Source organism: Dermacentor albipictus, chromosome 1 (assembly GCF_038994185.2).
Source record: "Dermacentor albipictus isolate Rhodes 1998 colony chromosome 1, USDA_Dalb.pri_finalv2, whole genome shotgun sequence".
NCBI classification, from domain to species: domain Eukaryota; kingdom Metazoa; phylum Arthropoda; class Arachnida; order Ixodida; family Ixodidae; genus Dermacentor; species Dermacentor albipictus.
In genome coordinates, this window is record NC_091821.1 from 393,783,753 (window position 1) to 393,807,592 (window position 23,840).

General features: G+C 42.8%; 3 protein-coding genes across 6 annotated transcripts in view; 2 read left to right on the forward strand and 1 right to left on the reverse strand.

Moving 5' to 3' along the window:
* LOC135914611 (nucleolar MIF4G domain-containing protein 1) overlaps positions 1–4,633 on the forward strand; it is a 192,595-nt gene extending 187,962 nt beyond the window's left edge. For all 3 annotated transcript variants that reach the window (XM_065447545.1, XM_070532045.1, XM_065447538.1), the window contains exons 12-15: positions 418–542; positions 2,162–2,326; positions 3,762–3,893; positions 4,323–4,633. In XM_065447545.1, the coding sequence (XP_065303617.1) occupies positions 418–542; positions 2,162–2,326; positions 3,762–3,893; positions 4,323–4,604 (704 nt within the window). In that variant the 3' untranslated portion in view covers positions 4,605–4,633. The remainder of the gene's footprint in view (positions 1–417; positions 543–2,161; positions 2,327–3,761; positions 3,894–4,322) is intronic.
* LOC135914650 (histone deacetylase complex subunit SAP130-like) overlaps positions 1–23,840 on the forward strand; it is a 612,247-nt gene that overhangs the window by 300,284 nt on the left and 288,123 nt on the right. The window lies entirely within an intron of this gene.
* yrt (erythrocyte membrane protein band 4.1-like yurt) overlaps positions 9,494–23,840 on the reverse strand; it is a 42,264-nt gene continuing 27,917 nt past the window's right edge. The window contains exons 15-17 of one of the 2 annotated variants that reach the window (XM_065447557.1): positions 22,781–22,856; positions 20,620–21,006; positions 9,494–13,190 (exon numbers count right to left, since the gene is read on the reverse strand). In XM_065447557.1, coding sequence (XP_065303629.1) covers positions 12,972–13,190; positions 20,620–21,006; positions 22,781–22,856 — 682 coding nt within the window. In that variant the 3' untranslated portion in view covers positions 9,494–12,971. The remainder of the gene's footprint in view (positions 13,191–20,619; positions 21,007–22,780; positions 22,857–23,840) is intronic. The other variant, XM_065447567.1, reaches the window with a different exon arrangement.

Sequence of the window (23,840 nt, forward strand, 5' to 3'; positions counted from 1 at the left end):
TAGTGGTCCTTTGATACACCAGTGCCTTTTAATGTGTGCTGTCAGCATACATCAGTTAAAATGTGACAATCCCCCAAATTTCAAAAAAAAAGAGGGCAAGAAAGAACAAGAACATCTGTGCATGATTACCTCACAATGGAGTTCGGTTGCAGCTGTTCAAAGATGCATATTAAGCCCAAGATTCTCCATTTAAGAATGAATTGCCTCAGTTTTGCACATACTGACAACCATCAAAATTAAAAGGTGCATTCTAGTTTGTTTCAACAAGTCTGCATTTCATCTTATGGTCAAACCATGCAGCTAAGCCACAAATCCCTAACAACTGATTGCGATAATGCTTGCATCATTAATGAAATGCTTGTCTCCTGCTTAGATAACCTTGAAATATAAACCCTGCCTTTCGTTTTCAATATGCAGATAGAAAAGCAAACATGTCGTCAGTGCAGCCAGAGTTTTCAAGCAAAATCTTAAAGCTGGCTCAGAAGCATCACATGAACACTGATGTAAGGAGAAACATCTTCTGCATTCTGATGACTGCCGAGGTAAGAAAACACTGAACTGATATGCTGACATTTTGTTTGTTTGTTTGTATGTATGTTACTGCGATAACAATTAGTATATAGACACTCTAGGTGAATTTTCATTGTCGCCGTGGTGTTTCATATAAAGTCCAAATGCGATAACATAGCAGCCGCACACTGTATGCTGTAGATACGAGCAGAAGCATGCGAGGGTGAGCGGAGAGGAATGGTGGCTCGATCTCACGCTCGCAAGAGAGGAAGCATGCCGTCTTCTATCACACGCAAGGCAGCAGGGGCTGCAACTGCATATGCGTGGCTGAGTGCGGCCACGCGGACCCTATTTTGAAAGCAATCTGTGGTGGATATAGAGCCTGGGTGCGCCGAGGGGTGGTGGTTTCATGTGCGCTGTGTTCTCACCACTTAGTTTGTGTTGAAAGGAGTTGCAGCGCGAAGGGCAATTCACTTGCTGCTGCTGCTGCTCTTCCTCTTGCCAGCGTTCTGACAGCAAGTGCCCGTGGTCATCGAGTGAGATGTGTTCATGTATCCCTGTGTGCGCATGACAATGTGCTTGTTAGTTTAGCTAGTAAGCGAATGTTCACAGAAGTTTATGCAGCTGATAAAATGACTAGCCTTACTTCGTGTAGCTGTCTAATAATTTGCTTTCGCAATGAATGCTTTGCCTTTTGGGCGACACTTTTTTTCTGTTTGTTTGTTTTTACAATTCTTGGTTTAACTTTTACAGTCCTACCGGGTTGATATCAGCAGTAATATAACAGACATAAACAAAATTAAAAATGGAAATAATAGGGCAAATCAGAAAGTCTTTGCCCCTATTTTTTATTAGCCAGAATAAGGTGCATAGTACAGGTAATTACAAATATACACACTATTCTACATACCGTGCACTATTTTTCCACATAGTTCCCATAGTGGTTCGGACATCTGTCTTATCACAGCACTAAACTTGAGATGCTGCTGTGGCACAATTCGTCCGGTTGACTGTGGAACCACCGTCGGACTGCTGTCTTGGCTTCATCGAACTTTTGCAAACGCACAACACCACCACCTAGCATATCACAAAGCGAGACACCTTTCCCCATATGTGGGCTGCATTTCCCTGTAGATTTCGATGGGTGTTCGTCCCTTGCTCCATAGGAAACGAATCACACTTCATTGCTCCTGCGCAATAGACTTGTGAAGCACAACCAGCATCTTCAACAACTTACAGTAATACTGTGCCAACGGGCTTCTGGCAGATAAGGCCGGGTCGGTCCAACTGCCGCTGGGAATGGATATGTTGAGTTCGCATCTACAGTCGCAATTTGGCTAAAAAAAATAGGGGCAAAGACTTTCCAGTTCGCCCTTGTAAGAAATATGTTATTAACAGGAAGCAATATTGTGCACAAACTGTGTCCTTGTTAGTAAATTAGTTGACAGGAGACATGACAGAATTGTGTTAGCTGCGACAGGCTTTTTCGTCAAAAGAAACCTGCGTAGAAAAGAAGTAAGGAACACTCCACTTATGCACAGGTTGCTTGGAGCAGCAGCTTATTTTGTTTATGTATGCTAATCTTGGCAGTCCATTGCTGTGGCGGCAGTAATAGTTGTTCAAATGCATGCTGTTCTGATTCGACTTACAGGACTACTTGAGCGCCAGCGAGAGAATCCTGCACCTGAACCTGACTGCAACGCAGGAACGTGAAATGTGCCATGTCGTCTTGCACTGCCTACTCAAGGAGAAGCAGCACAACCCTTTTTATGCTTATTTGGCCCAGTTCTTCATCAAGCGAGATCGACGTTTTTATGTAAGTGTTTGAGGCCCGGAAGTCTGATGAAAATTCGTATTGTCAGAATTATTACACAGGCTGAAGAAGCAATGTTATGACTCAAAAATGGGTATTTCTGAATACCCTGTGTCTGCGAAAAATGCAATCAAATTGTAAAGAAAAGAAAAAGGAAAACGGGTCTTGATGCAATTGCCGCTGAATGTTAGTCTGATACTTCACATTCATTTTGTATTCAGATATCTCTGCAGACTGAACTGTGGTGAAAATAGATAGTATGTATTTAGTCATTGGTCTGTGTATGCTGCCCAAACCATTTTAACATAACCTCTTGATGCAGGCACCATTTGTTGTCTTTCAGCCTTCTTTTGAATGTCTTTTTGCCTGTACGTGTGCTACATTGTCCTTTCAGCACATGCCCCAAGTGATCCCCTTTAGACATATTTACTCACGTCTCGCACTTATGTTGATGCATTCACCTGATAATGTCTTGCTTTATAGAGAGGAAAAAAATGCCTGGGGCGTGTCTGCATAATGAAGAAAACATTTCTTCCACCCTCGACACACATCAGTTTTTCAACCTCATTCCATTGCTTGGCTAAACACAATCGAGCTGTTGTCAGCAGTGTCTTGGGAAATTGTGTTTATTCAGCTGTTCCACAAGAAGTAGTGAGGACTGTGCTAGTGACAGCAAGATCATTAATGCAGATTATGTTATAATCACTTAGGCCTTGAAGGAGCCCTGATGAAGGGTTATAGACTAGTACTGACATTTTTTAATGGGGCAGTCACATGGTATCACAAACTGCCAGTCAGCCTGGTGTGGTGGTTGCAGGCCATACAGTGACTATGCCGTCCAAAGTTGCAGAATTTTCCCTTCATGTAGTCCACTTCCCTTGGTATGGAAATGCAAGGGGAACACACTCTCCTTTGCCCAGTCAAGTGCTGAATGGACTCAGCTTTAAGGAGCACAGCAGTAATGTGTGTGTATGCCTCAGTGGTATCTAGTACCACGAAACTGCTACAACAGGTTTTGGTAACGTGAGGAGTCTTTCATGTGCAATGCTATGCTGTTCTTGGTGTGCGTTTTGAACGTATCACAATATTGATGTATTGTAATTCATTATTTGCTGTACTCTTGGAGAATTGAGGTCCTGTTGTGTAATTACTTGGTTGACAGCTATTTAATAAGGCAATACAAATGAGGCAGAACCTTATTGTCAGTACTTATTTAACTACTACTTTGAAGAGAGTTTGTCGACAAGGCACACCGATAGCTTTCAGCTGAATACTGAAGTGAAGATAGAAAGTGATGTAACATTACTTTTCACACCTTACAATAACAATATTTAGTTGTGTCCCTCAAAGCATGGCTACTAACTGTTTATTAAGCTTCATAAAAATGTTGCTCTTTGTTTTTGTACTTGGCACCTAGCATTGCTTACTTTCATTTCAGATGAGCCTGCAGTGTGCAGTCTGGGACAAATTCAGGGAGCTGGACCGACTGAGTCCGACAGCTTTATCCAACCTAGCAGAGTTTCTCGTTATCTTGCTTTCACAAGAGGCCCTGTCACTGGCTGTTCTCAAGGTGAGCAGGCTGGACTGTGTTTATGTGTGCTCACGTGCACTTTATTGATGCTGGCTTTGCATGGTAACGATCATGAATATTCTTTACTATGCTGCCATGAGGTGAAAACATACAGCGCTAATGCCCTGTGTTCAAAAAAAGATTTGTGAATACTATTTGAGATTTTGAGCGTGAATCAAACGTGTCTTGCTGTGATGTGTAAATTACACAGGGTAGACAATAAGAACAAACAACTGAAATGTAGGCCAACTCTACACTAGCACGAAATATGTACACTTAATGTTAAAGTTGTACTAGGCAGTGAGTCAGCCACTGCACAAACACTTGATGCTGTAAGGCATGCAAAAATAATTTTGGCTCGAAGCATTTCAACCTTTGAAACTCTCAAACACCACCATGCCCTCCTCACTGCCGTTTTCTGCCCCACAGACGATCCAATTTGTGGACATGAGTCCGGCGCTGCTGAAACTCCTGCGGCAGCTATTTAGCAGCCTGCTATTGAACCGACCTCAGGATGTCTATCAGAGAGTCTTCCTCAAAGTGGCAGATGCACCCAAGCTGCGTCTGCTGAGGGAAGGGCTGTGCCTCTTCCTTAGGCACTTCTTCCTCAAGGACCCAGGCATGGACTCTACAATGCGCAGCATGCTCAAGCAGCATGCTGAGCTTGCAGAGGAAACCCTCAGCAGGACTGACAAGAAGGCCATCCTTTGATTGTAAATTAAACGAGACTTGATTTTCTAGGTGTTGCTCAATGCTTTGTGTGCTTTCGTGTGTCTGCATGGTTGAATATTGCCTTGGCTGAATAGTGCCTTAGGAATTATGCAGACGTTTTACCAACAGCAAGACCTTGGCCTGCCATGCCTGGCACAGCCAACTGCTGCAGATATAATGGTTCTGCCATTTCCAAAGTGAGCGTAACATTTGCAGTTGTGTCTGCATAAATCAGTGTACAACTGAATTTGTCTGCCTTATTTGCAGGTAACATCAGCTAGTCGCTCATATTTGTGGAGGGGGAACAGGTAAAATGCAAGGCATTTAAAGGAGCAATAAAAAGATAAATAATTATGCAGGTTCAATGCACATTTTGGAATCTGTGTAGTAAAGCTTTTGTGAAGCGGCTAGTGGAATGCTTTAAAACTGTCAATCTTCTCCGGCACATTTTGTAGCATAGCAATTACAGGCTTGCCCAGCAAGGCAGCAAGATGCCAAGGCCCTCACAACCGCAGATTATGCACCGTCTCCAGGATTGGCCCAATTTTCATCGCACCATCTCTAGTGCAGCCTAGTTTACTACTGCACTATCTCCAAAACCCACCCACCTTAGCCAGCAAGAATCAAACCAGACAGACACGCCAAAGCCCGGGAGAAAAGGCATAGAAAGCTTCACCTTATTAAAGGAATGTGCATGAAGGTGTATATTTGTTGCACTGAGGATATTAGGCTCCATTTATTGTTTCATTGCATAATTCCATAGAGAACAGAGGAAGCCACTGAGACATCTGTAGGTGTATAGCACATATGGGGCTGGCTACGTATAAGCCTATTCATTATAAGAGTGCTGTGCCGTGTATGAGCAATTTGGCAAGGTGAGGGCAGCCACAGTTAGCAAAGTCCAATAGGGTTCACCTAGAAAGTTTTGCTTTAAAGTGTAGGCTAGATTGGGTGCATTCACTGTTTTTAATACAAAGTGGGCACCTTTATCAATTTTATGCCTTGGCATGGCAAAATACGAGGCAAAAATGAGCTGAGGAGATGGTGGGCTAGTCTGCACTTGGTGGTTAACAGATGTTGACATAAATCTCGGAACATTGCCTGGGAGAATTTTTGGCACGCAGCAGGCACTGCCTATCTCAAAGGTCCTTTCGAGGAGCCATGCTGGTTCTCAACATTTTGGGTCGCGTAACTTTCAGCAAGCAATAATGAGTTTTTTTTTTTTTCTTCAGTTTTGGTATTAAAAACGAACATTCCTACTAGCTTTTTGTGGCCCGCTTGCTCATGCTTCAAACAAATTTTGCAGAGGCTGCTCTACATCTTTACTATCTGAAATTAACTCGTTATGCAGTCAAAGATTTGGTTGCAGTTGACATTCAACATTAGTCTACTGATGAACCTACTATGAAATCCATGGCTCACAGGGACATCATTGGTGCCATAATATTGACATGAAATTGAATATATGAAATTTGGGCTCGTGTTTTCTGCTAATAAGCCACGTGTTTCTGTCAGGATAATGCAAAGTGGTTCCCTTGAAAATAATCGACCAACCAAAGCTCTTTTAGCATTTTGCTTTAAGGTAGATCAATAGGTAAATGTCGAACATTCAAAATAAAGTGACTATGCCACTTTATATTATATACTACAAAAGCAATATGACCACAGCCAGCAGAGCATACCAGCTCGTTTCAGATGTTGGCTCTGCTCGTTGGTCATCAATTTTCTCAGCGTTTAAATCTCGCACCAGCAAAGGCCATTAAGTGTAGCTCCAATGCATAGGAACAGGCACATTACAGCAACAAGTGGTAGCCTCTACACTTTCTTAACAGATTGCACATCTATGCAAGGAACCAATGTCGGAGAGAACACGCAATATGTGACTTTTACTGCACGCCCTACCTAACAGTGGGTTCCCATGTACACCCTTGCAATTTTTATTGCGATAGCAAGTATATGTTCACTCCAGGTGTACTTCCGCCGTTGTCGTCACCTTTTGTTCCTTATAAAGTCCAAGTGCGATAACATCGTGGCCGCGCGCCGTGTGTTGTATGTGGGAGTGAAAGCATGGGAGGATCAGCCGACAATGGTGGCTCGATCTCTGGCGCGCAAGGCAGGAAAGGAAGGCAGCGAGGAAGCGCGCATCTTCCATCACGCGAAAGCGCCAGGAAGTCTCTACTTCGGCGGCTGCGTATATGGTGAGGCCGCACTGGTTCTATCTTGAAAGCGATCTGCCATGGGGACAGAGTGCGCTGAGTGCTGATAGCTTCGTGTGCGCTATGTTCTCGCCGCTTATTTCGCGTTGAAGCGGGAGGCAGCATGAAGGTCAATTCGCTCACTGCTGCTGCCACCCTTCATCACGCCAGCATTATGACAGCGAGAGCCCGCAGTCATAGAGTGAGATGTGTTCATGTTTGCTTGCGCATGCATGGCACCATGCTTGTTAACTTAGTTATACAGTAAGCTAATGTTCACAAGTTTATACGGCCTCTAGAACTACTGTATTTACTTCGTATAGCTGTCAAATAATTTCCTAGCGTAATCGACACTTTGCCCTTCGGTCGAAACTACAACTTTTCTTCTTTAATATCGCATGTGCGTCGACCGCACAGTGTGCCAGCGGCCTTGTAGCAACGAGAGGCACTCCTGAAGCAAATGCTGCCACAAGATACACTTGAACTGCAGTGAGCTAAACTGCTGCTATGAAGCGTTCATGTTTGTAGCACAACGCAGTTGGTCTACAGCGAGAAGTGAAACTGATTCCTAAACATTTCTTCAAGGTCACAGCATTCTCTATACATCTCCCTAGGGGTATGCATAAATCTGATCATATGGGTATTCTCTCTGATCGATATTTTTTCGTTTGGTTTTTATTGTTCCTTATCGCTTATAAAGCTACCAATTATCTACATTTACACTATTATAACGATCAATACATGTCTTCGCAAATTATGCATTTTTGTGCAGATACAATAAAGCATTACACTTTTCGCATGACAGATTTGATTTCATTTATTATCACCTTGAAGGCCCAAAGGCATTACACAAAGGGGGTATATTCGCTGAAGTACTCGCCAAAGAATGCTTACGCATTAAAATATCATGGTATCGACCGTACATGCAACTAGCTTCGGTCTGCAGCAATTCATGTGTGCACCAATGAAGTTTCCATCGATTGTATTTCTTTTTATGAACACATTCGAGTTTTAAAGGCAACATGGTGGTTATATGATGTAAGTTGTTATGCATACTCTAAGGAGTGTTCTACAGCAAGTAGTTTTCAAATTAGTTAATTAGTAGTAGAGACAGAAATATTTGAAGTGCCGCAAACCCATGATTTCAGGAGGCGAGCGTCACCGCCAACATAAACGCTCTCTCCACTTGCCCTGTCAAGCCACCACAAGCGAAATTTATTCCCTGCATTCTTCCATACCAGAGCCGAAGGACTGCGCGATGAATATTCCATGGGCCCCATCTTGTTTTACAGCGAAGCTGTTTACCGCTACCCCCCAACAGCACAATCGTGTCCGCGGACAGAAAAGTGTGAGCACAAACTATCATCATCAGCAATGACTCGTAGCTCCCTAAGCAAGCAAAAAATACATCATAGAGAACATGTCAAAAATAGTGATGATCAATGGCTCATACCCGTGGATGCAATGGCTCATACCTCCGTAAGCAAGCAAAAAATGCAATGGCTCATAGCCCCGTAAGGACATTCCCCTAATACACCCAGATTGGACATAGAGTGTTCCACGCGAATGCACTTCTCGGCATTGGCAAGTGACTACACGACTCCGGTCACCCTTGTCCAGTTCATCGGCAACGAGTTTGCCTTGATGTGCTTCACCGATGCCACTCAGCCAACCACCACACATGGAACATGTATCGATCTTACGTAAGCAAAGAATGTTTCTGCGGTTAAAACTGAAAATTTAATCGTATATGATAGTGACCACAAAGCAGTGGTGATGAGTCTTACAAAATAAGATGTTTGCCAAAGTTTACTGTTTGTCTCATCGCCATATCGTAAGGTGGTGGTCTCCCCACAGCTTCGCAGTCGAAGCTCCTTTACAGGGTGGAATGTGTCCTCAATTTTTTTTTTTTTTCTTTCTCTCTGGCGTTTTTGCCAAGTGGTGCACTTCGGGTGATGGTCTCATGTGCAAGCTGTTGCGTTTGCCTTGTTTCGCACACAGGGTTATCTTGGCCGCTCTGCACAAGACTACCTGATTAACGGTATAAGTCAGTGCCACACTCACGAGCACTGAGGCAGGCGCGAGAGCATGAAAGAGCATGATCACAGCACTGGAACATGGTAGAAAATGATATAGTTTCGTTCTCTACGTGTGCGACTTCATGTGGGACCAAGCAAACGAAACGGACATACACCTCTATTGCTATGGTGCGAAGTAAAACAAAAAGACGCAGATATTCAGTTTGTGTGTTTTATTATTTATCTAAACTTTAATTCATCTATTGAAGCAACAGGTAAACAAATAACTGATGCTGCCTTGAAATTTTAATTCCCGAAGTTGCGCGTCGCGCTGTACGTAGGCGATGTACGCAGGCCATGTGCGCGATTGACGTCGACTCCGGCTCAGTGCACGGCACCCGCGATAAAAGCAAACAGCGTTTGGTTTGAAATGTAAGCTCTTTCTGCGGCACGTAGGGATAGCAGACACGATCTTCGCATGCACTGTATGTACTGAGCTTGCGAACTCAAAATGGCCAGACCTGGTGAGGGGCCCTTAAAAAAGGGCCCTTGTACCGTATCTCGTAAAACTAAACTAGTATCTCTTGTACTGGTCCGAGCATTTGCCTAAATGCTCATTCATGCTGTTATATGCACTGTTTATGCTGGTGTGTCAGAAGCAAGAACAAACTGCAACTTATGTCTCGTATTTTATTTTCACAAACATGCATACATACACATGAAACTAGCAGCTTTTGTAAACCTTATGAAGGAACGAGAAATATTCGGCCCCCAAAAATGGCACTTACGGAATGAGTTCTTAGTGAAAAAAAGAACAAAAAACTGAAAAGCTGCTAAAAATAGTCTTTACTCCTATATCCACAGACAAGATCCTTTAACAAGTTTGGACGGCACTCTTTCCTGTGAAAGGAATAAGCTCCCTTACACAAGGTCATATAGTAAAAGCTACTACATAAACTTCTCAAAAAAGAGACAACATGTGGATGGAATGTGCGTCCTGCACAGTGTGCAAGCCTCGTTCTGAAATGTTTCCAAACAGTGAAGTAAACATTAAAATGTCTGAAAAAGAAACTAGCACAGGTACAGAGAAATAAACATTCCCATATAAGAGGCACTTAAGTTGCAACAGCAGGAGTTATTACCCTTGGTTACTAAAACACTAAGCACTTCGACGAAATAATTTTTTAGGGAGTAGGAAAGTCACCTGTTTATCAACAATATAATTATACGTCTTTAGTAAAACATCTAATGACTACTGCTCCGACTTTTGCCACATGCAGTCATGGTGTACTCTGGCAAAAGCAATGGACACAACCTGTTCCAGCGCTAGTCAAAATAAGTAAATATACAACCTCAAACACGTAAACCATTTGACTGGACAACCGTTACCAGAACCTGCACACTACACCTAAACACCCGTAACCAGCACAGTGTCTAATGGTGCAGCTTCACATTTCATTATCTTTTTTTTTAATCATTAGATGAGGTATTTATTAAAACTTGCAGCAAGAAATCTGTTTATTTAAAAAGAGGAGGCACATTGACATGAACACAGAGGCCAGATTTTGCAATAATTCCTTTTAAGACCCAATCTTTTATCCTTTTTGTCACTGGTTCACATTTGCCATTGTGTGCCATTTGCTAAAACTGGCAATGGTCGGTATAACAATTGGCACTGGTCAAAACGGTAGTGTTGATTGGTAACATGATTGTCCTGACAATGCTCACATCATTGCACACACCGTTTTAGCCATGACCGGCCACTCAAATGTGAGGCTCAGGGAAAAAAAGCAAAACGAAAACAATCATTACAATATACAGCCCCAGGAACAGCCTGATAAACTCCAGCCCAACCTTGAAATGCGTCTACCTTTCTGTGGTACATCTACTCGGTCCATGCATTTTACTGCTTTTTGAGAATCGACAGTTCAAAGCTGTGAAACTGCTAAAATGTCAGAGAAACCCAATGCACAGAAAGCTATATGAATCCTATGTAAACAAACCACATAAATTTGCAACTTACTGTTGCTTGAAATATTCACAAAGAATGTGGAGCAATGACCTAACTGCATGTCTCTTCACAGTAAATATCCTGGTGACATGTCAGCTGTCAAGTAAATTAAATGAATAATTCCAGGAAGTCACTAAAGCATTTCCTTGACCTTGTTAAGATGACTATAGCACTTCACTGAAGCAAGCACAAAGAATGTTATTGTGGCAGGGCAACATTCTCAAGTTTCAAAGCTTACTACCCAACATTGTACATTATCTCCAACAGGCTTCTCTGCTCAACTCTGCCAAATATGTGAGTTGGTAATAAAAATATGTTCGCTTTAACCACTTGTCAAGCATTAGGACACCACAGTACAAAGTCACAGCAGAGTCCTTCAAACTCATCATATACAGTCTGTAAATGTCAAATTCACCTTTCACATGTTACACAACACCAAATATTGCTAAAATATCATCTACATAAAAAAAAAACTTCCAAAAATATCTGTAACAGTCAGTGTAAAAGAAGTACAGAAGTAAGACAGCTGGCACTGTACAAATGCAAGTTGTTACAGAATCTGTTGGCAGCTACCAATACAGATACTGAGGATATAAAAGCCAAAGCAAGATAATAACAATCACAACCACCAGTCTGATCAGTATATGATTCCTACATTTAAAAGAGAGGCGCACATTCTAAAACGGGGAAAAAAAAAATCGGCAGGTGCAATGACAATACACAGTCCAATTGCACAAAGGAAAACAATGTTGTGAAATCTCAGAACCACGAAAGAATGTTATATACTTTCCTTAATGTTCATGGGGGCCGAAATGAATTTAGTACACACCCAATGCAATCTTCCCATTTCACATGATTTCCCACTTTATATGATCACGACACCGAACATTAGAAAAATGCCTCTGAAACAAAGAGAAAAAACTTCAATTTTTCCTGTTTTTGTTTTTCTTAACACGTCAGTGGGTTCTACTGTATCAGTTCTTACTGGCTGCAGAGCTAAGTGAAGCATTTCTCATACAGAAACACTTTGCCAGCTCCCCAGCGCTTACATTCTATAGAGAAAGAAGCATGCAACGATAAGGCCAATCAATATGCCCACCAACCACACACCTCAATCTCGTTTATAGCTGCCATAAGTTAATGAAAAAGTGTGCAGCTTCACAGAGTCTCTCTTGTGCTACAAGCAGTAGCATACTATGGGTCCATCAGCTGTCAAAAATGACCTTCCAGGCACATGAAAAACTTCCCAGCCAACTTGGACATCAAGATGAAAACGTTTTAAGAGCACTCATTGCTTCGCTTGCAGTTATTGTGTGGCTACAGAACACTGCAGAGTTTTACGAGCCATACTAAATGAGGAAATAAGGCAGGACTGATGAAGCAGGCACACTGGAAGTACATCCAGATGGTAGACTGTCCGTGCAAGGGTGATCCTCATGATTTCTCATGATTTGGATGTCAAAATTGGAGGCAAGGATATATATACAGGCGCAAATTGCTGCTGCTGTCAATACTCTGCCCAAATGTTCAAGCAGGAGCTGCTCAATTTTACTGAAATAGCAAGACATGGTGAACCTGCAAATACTTAAAGAACGGCATAAAAACAGGTAACCACATGTGGAGAAAGATCAAAGCTGATGGACCAACAGTAGTTTGTAAAGCTATTAGGCACTTGTAGTTCAACAGGGGGCTTAATTGGCAGCTGCAGGCACCAAGCCACTAAGGGGGCAGGCAGGATATTGTCTTACTTTATCAGTAACAAACTGTTCTGAAAGCTGCTGGCTACATATGAAAACTATGAGGAACATAAGATGCCATAGCAGAAACCTGCCTCTCTTCTAAACAGGAGTGACTGTCCCTTAAAAAAAAAAAGAACAGTTGCACTTCTATGCCACAAGAAATAGCAGCCTCACAAATCAACACATGCCGTCGTGCTCATTTTGAAATTCAGCAGCATATGAAAAAACAGATTTGCAGTCATTGAAAAAAAATACATGGCAACTAGCATGTGGTACCACCACTTCATCTTTTGGAAACTTACTGGTCCCACAGTACAGCAACGTAGCGGCAGTGCACACAACACTTTCTCAACCAAGAGTGGTCGTGGCACTAAAATCAGTAAAACGACATGGCTCTCCTCTTGTCAGAGCTCCGTGGTCATGACAGTGCGCCTCTCTACGTGCCGTTTGGGGGCAGGGACATCGGTTGAGCCAACATGCCATGGCGACAGCTGGCTGGATGTGCAGTTAGACAGCGTACGCTTGACCACCACGGGTGCGGCAACCCCACCATTGCTGATGCGTGGATGCGTGGCAGAGGAAAGTGAGCGTGTTACGGGATTTGCCCCAGCAAATGACGTCTCCTGCGCACACAGAGAGAACAATTTGTGGCTTGTCAGACAGCTCTTTATTGCAAACTTGAAGACAATCAATAGTTCTGCACGAGCTGCATGGTCCACATTGTGCATGTTCCGTAGGCACACTGGCATGCTGCATGTACAGTATGGTTCAGCATAAAAGGGAACACCTAGCAGGTAATGGAGTTCTATTGTACAGTAATTCTGCATCACGATCATGTGAGGTTAAGACAAACATATGTACAGAAAATGGTGCCACTAAGAGTAGGCAAAACAAAATACGAGTTCAAAGAATGTAAAGTTTCTGCACTAAAAGTGCACGTGAATACAAGTTATTCACCTCAACAAACCATGGCTGCTGTAACTAAATGTAAGTCATACAACCTCACCTCTGATGTGGGGCTCCCAGAAAGGAAACACTGAATGAATTACTACTAGTTTTCTTCAGAATTCTGCTCATGCCAACTACAGTAGACTGCCTCTAAAATGAACTTTTAGGTTCTTGAATCATCTAAGCACTCTAAGGACTTTGTTACGTTTTGCATGAGCATTTTGAACTGCTGTGAATCTGTACCAATAAAATAAACCGATTTCCAAATCTTCTAATGTTAGCATTAAAGGAAGTCCACTGTAGTGATGACAAACCACAACATTGAATTTTGAATATGCCATAACTAAAATTGTTAGCAGTATTCCCATACAACATGATTTTACTTTTACAAATTCACCTACAGCAAGCAGCAGTAAGGCAGTACCACCAAATTGCGCAAAGAATGTTATGGCACTTTCGTGCAAAAATTGTTCAGTGCTACTTATGTCGCACTGTACAGCTGGCTTGCAGAAAGTGAAACCACTTGATTTCAGCTGCTAGTTAGAAAATTCTACATTGTGCTCTGCAACAGTCAATCCCGTTTCTCCAATTTCCAGCAAGAAGAAAAAAGTGAGTTGAAGCTCCAATGTCTGAAATCCATTAAGCAATGCCTAAACCAGCTGAAGCGGCTGCCGAGACCTACAGCCCACATCAACATCAATGTCAAACATATTTCACCCAAGCTTTGCAAGCCAATTTACTCTAGTGATGAGGGCCAGTAAATATGATTTTAAGTGTGGCACACAAGGACAAGCACTGCACAGAGATAAAAAAACTGTGCAAGGCAGGGTAGGTTGGGGAAGACCAAGAGGTACCACTGACACAAGAGTGAAATGCAAATAACTCAAAATAGACTAGAATTAGGAGTGGGTAAATATTAAAAACTTCAAATACGAATTGAATGCTGTAGAAAGCACTTACTTATAACAACATTTAAGTGCCAAGAAAATCCCACTGTTATAACCAATAATTGTTATGACAACGTTGCATGAAAAATGCAGACGGGACAAGCATTCAAACAATTTATATTAGGCAGAAAGTACAGTCAAACCCACTTATAGCGTTACTGGTTTTCGCAATAGTAGGATGTAACAATAAGCAGCTCCTGCACTGTGAATTATTGTGTGTGTTTTGTGATAAAATAAACTGTTTACTACAAGGTTCCCATGCCGTGTTATTGGCTATAACAATTATATCTGGCTACTGGGTGGCTGCGCCGAAAACAAAAGGAATGCGAAATCCAGAAAGAGAGAAAGATAATTGCAGCAGAAGTCGTCTCGTGATGTCTGTCGACGATAATGTGACCCAGCAACACATTGTATTGCTGAAGTCGCGTTCACTTAATACCTGTAACGGTCCTTCCGAGACGTTCCTTACTTCGGCTATACATAATATACACTGTCTCCAGTATTAGCCCACATTGCTGTGGCACTCGCCTACGCAATTTACCATGAGCATGACGACGTGACGACTGTATGACGACAGCGCAGTTCTAACTATGGAAAGACAAAGATGGAATAATGTCGATGCAATAACAAAGCGGTATGACAAGATCATGATTCTCAAATAATGATGATAGCATAATGATGATGACAGCATGACGTTGCCGGCATGAAGACAACGGCATAACGACGAGTGTATGACAATTATGGCATGATGACGACAGTTCAAGATGATTAATACTCCTGTCACACTGGACGTTTTAACGTCATTTGAATCGAATGACATTAGGGAGTTTTAGAATAGGGGCCCCTATAGTTTGGGGCCCCAAAGAGCTTTGCGGGTGTTAGCGTTGGGGCACGTAGGAGTGAAGAGTTTTGGAATAGGGTTTTACGTTTGCGGATAGCGTCTTGCGTTGACAGCGCCACTACGGCGTCAAAGAAAAGCTATTAGAAATAATTAAATAAAATATACCATTTTAGGATAGGAATAATAATTTTGACTTGCGTGTATTCGCATTTAATTACAATTTAGAGGCTATTCTGTAAGTAACAAACAATTAGTTGCGTTTAGTTTTGAGCAAACCAACTTTACTAGCCTTCACCAGCCAAGCTTAGCCGTGTTAGGCCTACGAGCCACAAAATCCACAATCGAATTCAAAATCAGCGGCGTCTAATGAGTCAATCTTCATAACACACGCTAGTTGAGAGAAAGCGATAACCGCAGTCACTTCTCCTAGCTTGCGAACTTCACGCGTTACCGCGAATCGAACGCAGTTTGGTGCTAGGTTAGAGCCGTCGCTTCGATGGGTGCCGCCATGTTTGCCGACGCAAAACTTTTGGGGCCGCTATTTGGGCTCCCGCTAAATCGGTGAAACAGCGTTCCCAACGCAAAACCCAAAGGCAGTTTGCGTCTAGCGCATGCGCAGTGGCTTCGACGCTATTTCTTTGGGGCCCCAAAACGTTTGGGGCCCCTATTCTAAAACTCTCTATTAGCGTCATTAACGTCATTAGCGTCTAATTACATTATTCAGTTGCAACACGGCTATTCTTAATGCCATTAGAATCTAATGACTTCTGCAATCGAATGAGTTCGAGAAACTCATTCGGCTTCGCACTCGAAGTGAATGTATACTCTCCACCCCAGAGACAAAGCAAAATATGACACTGAACGCTCATAATTTCAGAAGCATTCATATGAAGAGGTAATTTTACGTAGTTTAAGGAATTTGTCATTTTAACTAGAGAAAAGCTGTACGGCAGGCTGTCACAAAATGTTTTTACTCTCCACCTCAGTGGAGGTATGGCGGCCGTCGCTTTACTAGTCGGCCATACTGCAAACTATCGGGCGCCTCTATGCACATGTTTTTAGCGTCTCGAATGGCACCTGGATCTATTTGATGATCGAGCCTCTTCCTATGATTAGTATGCATTGCTCGCAATGCAAAGCATGCATCAACCAGCCGCTTCATCTACTGCAACTGAGCGTCGTCGTTCAGCGCTACCTTGTCAGTCATATTGTTTGTCTGCAACTTATCGGCTATGGCTACTAAGCTGGCTAAGCCTTGTTTTGGCTTATAGTGCTCAGCCATTCTGGAATTAGTAGTTTTATATGCATGTTATATCAGTGGAGCAATGCCCCATATTTATAATAAAGTAAGTAAATTGACTTTTCAGACATTCTACACAATGCTTGTTCTACTTTTCCCACTATTTTATTTGCAATGATCGCCATTGATATCATGACTTAATGACATTAATTTTTCCTGTGTAGCACCACCACGGGTCAAATGCCATGCACTGCATCGAAGGTCATTAGAATCTAATGACATTAGAATGTCCAATGCGACAGGGGTATAAGCTGGAATAACCATGGCAGAATGACAACAATGGTCTGACAACAGGTGCCCAAGGGCGACTGTCTGATGATGATGCAATGACAACAGTGGCATGACAACAGCAGCATAATCAGAATTACATGACAGCCAAATTACGATTAAATGATGCAGACGGAATGACATCAATGAAACAACGTAGGCAGTATGTGAATGCCAGGATGACAATTAGTTGACATTTCTGAACTGACGAGAATGGTCGAACGGCAGCGTGGTGACGACGGCATGATGACAATGTTATGATGACGACGGCATTACAAGAGTTGCATGACAAAGTTGGAATGATGATGACCACAATAGCATCACAACGACAGCAGGACAACGAATGCGTGACGACTTTACGAAGATGACGTGTTGACAACAATGGCACTGCGACGAAAGCATGGCAAGAGGTGCATGACGAAGCTGGAGTGACAACAATGAAATCATAACGTCATCACAATGACACTCTGACAATGAATGCATTACTACTGCGTGACGATGACTGCGTGACGACAACAACATGAAGAGTCAGATGACAAAGATGGAATAACGACAATGCAATAACTATGACAGCATCCCGACCACGAGCACATACCTAGTGGCCCAAGCTATTAGACAACTTAGGCCACTATGTCAGCGTAGAAGGCGCGACAACAACGACATGACGAGAGTCAAATGACGAAGCTGGAATGACAACTATGGAGTTACAATGGGTGTAGAAAAGCGGCGGGCATTTTTCTTTTTTTTTCTTTTTATTTCCGCAGGCACACCCTGCAGCCATACTTAATTGTTATAACCAGTAATGCAGCATGGAAGCATTGTAGTATGTGGTTTATTTTACCATAAGAACACATTACAAATGTTGAGGCTGCTCATAGTTATATCCGATATAATGTTAAAACTGGTATTACTACCGGTATTACTAACCGGTATTACTAACCGGTATTAAAGTCGCATTACTGCTCTCCACCTGTTGAGGTATTGCAAATTATCACAAGTGAAACAAAGACAAAAGTTTTCAATGCAATGCAGAAACAAAATGGGTAATCCAAGCTTTGTTCCTGGTTTTGTAATGGAAGTCTACATGAAAGCCTGCCTCTTTTGCTTATAGGCTGTAATTTGGTGTTCCATGCAGTTTAGTCATGTAGCAGCTTTATCTTTTAAGTTACAACCAGTGATGTTTTCTTTGGAACGGGCCCTTTTACCTGTGTCTACAGCACACAAATCCTTTAGCAGCATTTTCTTTCGTTCATTCACAATTTGTGATCTTTTTCTTTTTACAACAACTCATTTAGCATTTCTGAAAGTTACTCAAACAGTATCCATTTATTCTTGCAAAGCTTGTTTGCAACCAGTCTCTCTAAAGATGTTGAGAGACTATTCGTGCAGTTCTTCTATTGACACTTTAGGATCTTGTGTTTAAAACTTATCCTAATTGTATGTGAAGCTGGCTGCCTTTTTTTGACCAGACAGTACAAGCATGTTACCCAACTATACCGAATTAAATATTAATGCTATAAATATATTGCATCTCTATTTGACTATTCAGTACTTGACACTATTTGTATTTGATTCGTATTCGAAAAATTTTATATTCACCCACCCCTAAGTAGAATGCATCTGTGTTCTGCAACCACTAGCATACCTGCCAACCTGTAAACTTAATATTAATAAAGGTCCTGCAAACACAACATCGGAAGGGAGGAGAATGCATATTTTTAATACAGTAGAATCTCGTCAAAACAATCCTGTTTCGTACAATTTCTCAGCACCAACATTTACGATCGAAGATACAAAAAAGTGAACCATACAGTTAAGCTTCTTTTTTAGCGATTCATACATTGCTAGAAAATGTTATCTTTCAGCATAAATTTACAGTATATTGCCAAACTGCGATAGTATGATAAGTTTCTAAGTCGTTTTTAAGGCATGTGCGATCGAGAGAAGCAATAGGTGCCCGCCACAGTACACGCACGTCCGTGTGGCATGAAAATGTCGGCACACACTCGGTTGCCTCTTCAGCAAATCTCCTACAGAGTTCTCAAACATCACATTCACAGCTACTGCCACAAACCCTAATGTGATATGCATCTTCACCTACCTGTTTCACAGTGCATGTGGCATAGAGCCATTGGAAATATATTGCATGCTTTTAATAGGCAACAACCCAAACGTACCACCGTTCCCTGCTGCAGACTCCGTGACATGAGCGTCATGTTTCACTCAGGCAGCATCACACTCTAGCGTCGCCCACCAACCTGATTTCAGTTTACCATCGCTGTCTCAAAAGACTGTGCAATGGCAAAACAGAAAATAACACAATGTACGTCGATGTCTCATGTCACGATTCTTGCTAAGTGGGCGCATCAAAACTTCCCACCAAATGCACAGCCCGAAAAAGCTGCTGGCCTAGGCTGAATTCGAGGAGCGCAAACATAAGCTTGCAGAAGCTACAAAAATGACAGCGTGCATCTTGGGCCGCTCAAACACTGTTAGTTTGGCGTGTGTCGGCATCTCGTGCTGTAACTATTCATGAAATGCTTTGCATTACGTAGAAGTCAGCTATAGTAGTAGAGTCTGCCCAATTTTTAGTGACTTCGAATTGTACGTTGTTTCACTTAGTGTGGTTCTTATCAAGTTTCTTTCCAAAACATATGAACGTGGTTCTACTGCATTTGCCCAGAGAACACACATTTTATGGGATACATATGCACTTCATTAACGGTGATTCACCTTTAGACACAGCACACAATCAGCAACAATCCTGGAACAGCACGAACTCGCAAGCAACACATTGTGTTTAGATAACAGTGATATTTTCAGTGACTTCACTTTTGTCCTCGGGGCCTCCCTTAAAGTTTTGCATCCATCCATCTATCGATCACTTTTGTCGGCATTGCCTGTGTCCTGTCACAACTGTGTCCTGTCACAATCAGAAGACCTCCAAGTGTATGTTCGTAGACTAACAAGTGCAACCTTTTTGCAGAGATTTTTTTTTTTTTTACTTTATGAATCATTAGGAAAATTTCGGAATGAGCACAAATTCGCAAACCTTACTGAAAATTCTGGAGAGCTGGCAGGTATGCACTAGTGTTCATGACAATCGCATGGTCCAAGCTATCATGCCAATTTCTAAGGCTGCAGCATGCTTGGCAATCGATTATGCTGCGACGCTGCATCACACTTGTAAACGGCTGTGCATGGCAGATGCTCTCATTGTCTTTCAATTTATGCTGACAGTACAGCCTCCGTCATACTTAGCCTGAACACACTTTAAGCGCCCTTTTTGCTTCTGTAAATATTGCCGGAGATTTCTCGTTGAAATGCCTTGGAAAGTGCTTGCTTTATGCAACTTCCTTTCAAAGCATTCGAAGTGTGCTCCTTGCAGCCTGTGTTTCTTAGAAACAAGCTTGCATGGACGTGTCTTGGCTGTTCGGGTTAAGTCTGACGGCGACTGTACAGGTCCATTCGACTTTCCTTGCACTTCACGAATGGGTTCAGATTAGCTAATTGTCACTTCTGTGCTTATGCAAATTAGCTTGGCAGTTTATGAAATCTACACTAACACTGCCACGAGGGCAAAGAATGCTGCGTATTCATCACTCACAAACTAATGGCGATGTGCAGGTGCCACCATGCCGCACTGGTGACCCGTACGATGAAGTGCAAAGCTTTCTGAACTAGTTCAGCGAGTGCGAGCAAGAGTGAATGGACCTCACAACAGGAGGGTGTGCAGTTGTGAGACTTACAGTGAGTACCACACCATCCAAGTTCTTTTTGGGGAGTGTGGGGGGAGATGGTGGTGGTGGCGGCAGTGGCAGTGCTGGCTCAAGGGTAGCAGTGGGAGGAGAAGGAGGGGCATGTTCAGCGGGTGCACTAATGGGTTTCTTGGGCGGCAGGAGCGGGGTGTTGGGAGGGGGGTTGCTGTGGTTGCTGTTGTTAAGCAGCAGTGCAGGGTCAGCCTTGCAGCTTGCCGGCGGCAGTGTTTCCTCGTCCTCGCTATCAAACTGAATGAGTAGCTGTGAGGAATCAGGGCTGCTGGCACGTGGTGCCTGCTGGTGCGCGCATGCCGGCAGCGGGCTACAGCCGCCTGTGTTGGCGCTAGCGGCACCACTGCCGGCAGACAACCCCGGTGACTGGTGGCGAGAGGGGAAGGAAAGGAGGGAGTGGCACAGAGACAATGGGAAGGAAATCACTGTGGTGGTTCAGGTTACAGAAGCTACACTCCTTCACACAATCACAAACAGCATGCAGCAAACAACATGCTTCATTTTTAATGGGCAATTTATGAGCACTAAAATGGTTAGGCAGCTTAGTCAAAGAAAATATCATAGATCACTTACCAATAAGAATGATGCTAGGTAGTGCTCTACATCCTACACAAAATATACTTACACAGGACTGATTTTGACAACGTAGGTATATTTTAGTTCCACCGAAATCACAGCAAATGTGTGTCCAAGTCCTATCCTTGTTGGAACATAGCCACCGTGGTTGAGAATTGAATAAATCTTGCTTAGCAGCAGAATACCTTATTTACTCAGTCACTGTGGGAGGTTGCCATGTTACTGCTTTTATGTGCCCCTTGTCCTCAACTAAGCCAAGATCAAGACACCGAATAACTCTCAAACTGGTCAGTGACTATGATATGTCTGGACTTTGCCTTCTTAACTATAAGAAAATAAAGAATTCAGCTATTCGTTGGTGCCCATAATTTGTGCTTTAAAGTTTCAGCATTTTTGTGCCAATTCAGAGGAGCACAGGATGCAGTGGCGTACATACTAATTACTGACCTTAGTGCAAATTCTTCAAATTTGTGAAATATTTTTTTTATTAGAGTTCAGGGAAACAAACATGCTTGTTAAGACACTGTGAACAGATGGCTTGCACTGTCACTGCCAAGTAGAGGAAGACAAAAGCGACATAATTCTAAATCTTTTCATCTATCCACTCATCTCCAGAAATGCTGCGGAATGCCCACTACTGCCCTCCATTATGGCATCCATGACGCCAAGTGCAAGCCATCTATATAACAGGCATACGAATTGCTAGTTTCATGAAATGCAATAGCAGAAAATTAGGTTGGTACAGTGAGCGCAGTGGTAGAGCAGCTGCCTTGCAAAAGTGAACAAAGCACTTACTTGGACATAAACAAGTATTTAATAATAATATATGGGGTTTTACGTGCCAAAACCACTTTCTGATTATGAGGCACGCCGTAGTGGGGGACTCCGGAAATTTTGACCACCTGGGGTTCTTTAACGTGCACCTAAATCTAAGTACACGGGCATTTTCGCATTTCGCCCCCATCGAAATGCGGCAGCCGTGGCCGGGATTCGATCCCGCGACCTCGTGCTCAGCAGCCTAACACCATAGCCACTCAGCAACCACGGCGGGTGTAAACAAGTGTTTGGACATAAACAAGTAAACAAGTATTTTTACCCTACTGATGTCACAGAGTTTGAATGGATGTGACATGGTCATTTCATTGCTGGTTTATGTTTCTATGAATAGCGCAGGTAGCACTTTTCTGACCAAAAAAGCTAGGAGGTTCTTAATGCACATTTAGTGCAGACACAGCTGTTGACAACGCAACTCCATGGGCTTCTCAGTGATCATATTGAAACCTATCAGGTTCACCAAAGGTCTAGTGCTTTGACTAAATGCACATATGCTTTGTTTGCCTTAATCATGACACAAAAGCACTTTCAGTTTAAAAGGATGCTTTTCCATGGTATGAATGCTACTCTGCAATAGAACTCTCACTGCTAAACTGTTAGGCTTGTACTTTGATACTCCAAAAAATTTAGATAGGCTTCTTAATAGGTGTCATTCCTGACAGCAGTCCATTTAAATGTAGATATGTAACCACGAGGTACATAGTGAAAAGGTAGGTGAAGCCTCACTCACCAGTGCGGCCACTAGGTCACCAGCATGTCCATTGCTGAGGACAGCAGTACTATCAGCCAAGAGATCCTTCGTATCACTGCAAACACACAGCCACATCTTTCTAATATAGCAAAGGGTAATCAATGCAGAAAGTTGGGCTAGCTGGTGTTGATGCAGTTGCTGTGACGTAGTTACTAGCATGAACAAGACCAACAGAAAGAGGGTGGGACAGGACAGAGCGCTCTGTCCTGTCCCACCCTTTTTTCTTTAGTCTTGTTTACGCTAGCAACTATGTCATAGCAAAGAGGTTACACCATATCGGTTTATTTTTATAGTTGAAGCACAGAAGCCCAGCTGCACAATTACATGTCATTCTCTGAGCACATGGTTTGTGATTTAGTACAAAACAGACAAAGATCTCTGTCCTTTCTATACTCCTGAGTAGTAACAATGTGTACTGCTTTCTTTTTTTTTTTTGTAACATACTCACCCTTTATGCATGTTTGCAAAGCAGTTTTATATCATGATAACTTGTCACCAACTGTCCCCTAGAACTACAGTGAAACCTCGTTAAACCGTAGTGGGCCGGAGCTCGAAAAAAGTATCTACTAAACGGTAGTACTGCTTAAACAAAATAGCATCAGGTCACCTACTTACCAGTCAAAAATGGAACTCAGAGAGAGTTCAAAGATATGCAGTATTTACTCACTTCGTGCGACAAAGATCTGTTATTTTCGTTTGATGCCGAAACAGCCTAGCAGCGACGGAAGCAGCTTTAAACTTACTGAAGCTGCGAGCCAGCTTTTCAACCAGCCCCCTCTTCTCAGCAAATACTCGCACTGCAGGTTCCTCATTGGCATTGCATACTCTCCGTGCATGGGCGCAGCAGCACTGCAGAAGTTGCGCAGCGCCTTTTTCACTGTGGGGTGCTGTTCCCATCGAGACAATTGCATTCACGAGGCTGACGTAACGCACAGCTTCTGCCACTGTCAGGCCTGAATTGCCCGTGCTGTCGCTTTCTGTGCTGTCCACATCACTGCCGTTAGGCGACGATGGAGAAAAGCCGAACCTCACAGCTGAC